Source organism: Anarrhichthys ocellatus, unplaced genomic scaffold (genome assembly GCF_004355925.1).
Source record: "Anarrhichthys ocellatus isolate YVR2014 unplaced genomic scaffold, GSC_Weel_1.0 scaffold4, whole genome shotgun sequence".
Lineage (NCBI taxonomy): Eukaryota > Metazoa > Chordata > Actinopteri > Perciformes > Anarhichadidae > Anarrhichthys > Anarrhichthys ocellatus.
In genome coordinates this window covers 1541947-1545090 of record NW_022280034.1, presented here as the reverse complement: position 1 = coordinate 1545090, position 3144 = coordinate 1541947, and the positions used below count along the sequence as shown (strand labels likewise).

The 3144-nt window shown below is 42.9% G+C and overlaps 1 protein-coding gene across 2 annotated transcripts in view; it reads right to left on the bottom strand.

Moving 5' to 3' along the window:
- crhr1 (corticotropin releasing hormone receptor 1) overlaps nucleotides 1-3144 on the bottom strand; it is a 49069-nt gene that overhangs the window by 6138 nt on the left and 39787 nt on the right. For both annotated transcript variants that reach the window (XM_031842971.1, XM_031842970.1), the window contains exons 11-13: nucleotides 958-1043; nucleotides 690-825; nucleotides 72-113 (exon numbers count right to left, since the gene is read on the bottom strand). In XM_031842971.1, the coding sequence (XP_031698831.1) occupies nucleotides 72-113; nucleotides 690-825; nucleotides 958-1043 (264 nt within the window). The remainder of the gene's footprint in view (nucleotides 1-71; nucleotides 114-689; nucleotides 826-957; nucleotides 1044-3144) is intronic.

The window sequence follows — 3144 nt, the reverse complement described above, 5'->3', positions numbered from 1 at the left end:
GGGGGGGGGGGGGGCGTAAACTGTTTGATCAATATATAATATGTATAATAAGCGGATGTGAATGTGCTTACCTCGCTGTTTAGGAAGCAGTAAAACACGGACACAAAGAAGCCCTGTGAGGAGAGGAAGAGGGAGATAAAGAGAGGAACAAAATGTCATCAAAATAAAAAAACACCACATCAACGCTGATCTGGTTTTAATCCGAACACAGCAGCTTACCGTACACTTCCATTCAATCATCTCTGGAGAGGAACACTGTCCACTCATTACAATTACTGCTTCCTTGTGTACCAAAATACGCCCACGCAGACGATAATATGACACTCGGTTTGTCCCCGAAAAGCATTTCTGATGCATTTTTTCCTGATATCAAACAGAATTGTGAACTTGTTTCTTCAGTCTGACATTTCCTCTACTTTTAATCGATTTCCATGAAGGCGGGTTTGATTTCCGCTAACCAACCTAAAGAGAACAACGCCTGAATCTAACGTCATTTTAAGGTGATTGGTGATGTGTTGCCATGAAGGTGTCCGGCAACATTGAGTGTAAAATTTATTTGTTAATGAAGGGGATTTATTCTCTCTAGTGTCCACCAGGGGGCGACTCCTCTGGTTGTATAGAAGTCTATGAGAAAATGACTCTACTTCTCTCTTGATTTATTACCTCAGTAAACATTGGACAGATCGTACCTGGAAGGACTCCAAAAAAGAGTTGAAATATATGAAGACGATTTGAGAGATCTCGTCTTCCCCCGGGTTGACGAAGAAGAGCATGTAGGTTATTCCCAGGAGAGGAAGGAGAACCAGAGTGGCCTTCACAGCTTTCCTGCAGAGGATCAGACAACCGGGACAGAAAGACCGTCACTCACACAGAGCTGTTCACCACAATCCACCGATCGAGTTCAAAACATGACTTATTTAAGAGGTGTGTGTCCATACAGGAAAGAGTTAAATGTACCTGTACTGCATCGTCTCCGATGTGGTAGAAGCTCTCAGTTTGGTCATCAGGATTCTCACGATGTTGAAGAGGAAAATGAAATTGATCTGTTGGGACGATCGAAACGCAGCAGATGAATGTGAGGCTCCTTCATAGCGTCTATTAACGTCAGAGAGAGAGAGAGAGAGAGGCTGTTCTGCACGGGTTTAATAACGGAGGACAGAAACTCATCCCGTTAGTGTCATCGTACTTTATATTTATGGACATTTTCAGTGTTTAGGAAATAAAGCAACCTGCTGGAAACCAGTGACATTACTAAGATATGTGTGTGGAACTGTTTTCTGTTACGTCATCGTGTATGCTGTACGCAGCAGTGGAAAGTATCTAATGCATTTACTCAAGCACTGTACTTACATTTTGAGGTACTTTACTAGAGTATTTCCATAGTATGATATTTTATACTTCTACTCCACTACCTCTCAGAGGCAAGTACTGGACTTTTTACTCCTTTACATTCATTCAACTTTTAGTTACTTTGCAGATTTAGAATAATATTCCAACACACAAATCAACTAATAAATGATAATGCATTATTTAATTTAAGCCACCCAGAGAGTTATTAAGTAATTCAAATGCTCCACCTTTACTGCTGCAACATTAAACTTATATTATGATGCTAATATTTTTGAACTTCTATTTAAAGCTACGACAAGAAACTTTTATTCTGTGTTGATTCTGGCGGCCCCTGTGGACTAAAGTGGTAGTGTTTCTGAACACAGTCCCTTTAGAAAACCTCTCTCTTTACTGCAGCAGGGTCTGACAGTCTGCCCCTCTCAGTCCTGGTTCTGGTTCTCCCGTCCCTCCCGTCCCTCAATCACGACTGTGCCATGAAACACTAATGAATAAAGCTCCTCTACATGTCATTTTGGTCATGTATGATGTATTATGAGGTTATTAAATAAACAAATAATGTCTTCGAATCTCCCTCCTTTCCTAAATCCTGGGCTCTCCTTTTCCTCTCTCTTAATTGGCCTCAGGAGGTTTGGATGGAACAAGCCCCCCATGACTTCACTCCCACCCCAAAGACAACTGAAGCTAAAAAAAGAGCAAATTGCACACAGCTGCAAAACCTTACTGGCGTGTTTGCGCTGTAGTATGATCAGGAGAAATATCTTCAATGAACTGTACCTTGAAGCAGCTTTATGACGCTATCAGCAGCAGGAATCCATTCTTTCAGATTTCACCTCATTTATTTACTTTAATGAACATTTAGCCAACATCACTTCTGTTTTGTGGCTGGACTTGTAATAGAGTGTTTTTTACATGGTGATATCAATGCCTTTACTTATAAATCATGTGATTAATTCTCTGCTTGTGGCAGCAGGGCAATGTTTGATGGTTCATTGTTGGCCTTTTATTTTTGGAGGGGATTTGTTGACAATAAGAAAGATATGAAATAATACCAGCTGTGTCCTTTAACATTGCTAAAACCTTGCTTCTCGGATATCTTAAGTGCTCCTTGAGCTTATTTTCCCCCACAATGTGATGAGAGACAAAATCAATGGGTGAGAATGATGACACGAGAGCAGGAATACTTTCTGCTGACCTGACCTTGGCCTGACACAGATGCACGCCAATCGTTGGAGATCCCTCCATTCCAGCGGCCCTACTAGCCTCGCGTATCAGCGCTCACCGCGTTTAATAACATCCTGTGGCTATCGCTTACGGCAGCACATCGTGAAGGGCGCCGACAGTTCACAACCACGGCTACCCTGACACGAGACACCCGCAAATATTTCTGGTGACCCGAAGATGATCCTGCAGGATCAAGAAACTTGGCGAGGAGATAAAAGAGAAGCTGCTATTGTAAGCAGGATGCTGTGCAGAGAGATATTGGAGGAGGCAGATGTGTGCTTCAGGGGAGAGTTTGAGGCAGCAGAGACAGAAACGTAAAGTGCCTCTAGGAGGGAGGACTGAAGAGATGAGGAGACGAGGGAACGTGTTGTTTCTCTGACGAGGATGGAGGAAGGTCAAGTCCACCACTGGAGGGAGACCCAGCAGGGAGGAACCGGCCCCAAACAACAGGGAAATGCTCCAAATCACCACAGCGAGGAGAGGTGGAGGGTCACAGACAAGTACTCAGAGTAGAAGTAACAATACTACAGAGTAGAAGTAACAATACCACAGAGTAGAAGTAACAATACCACA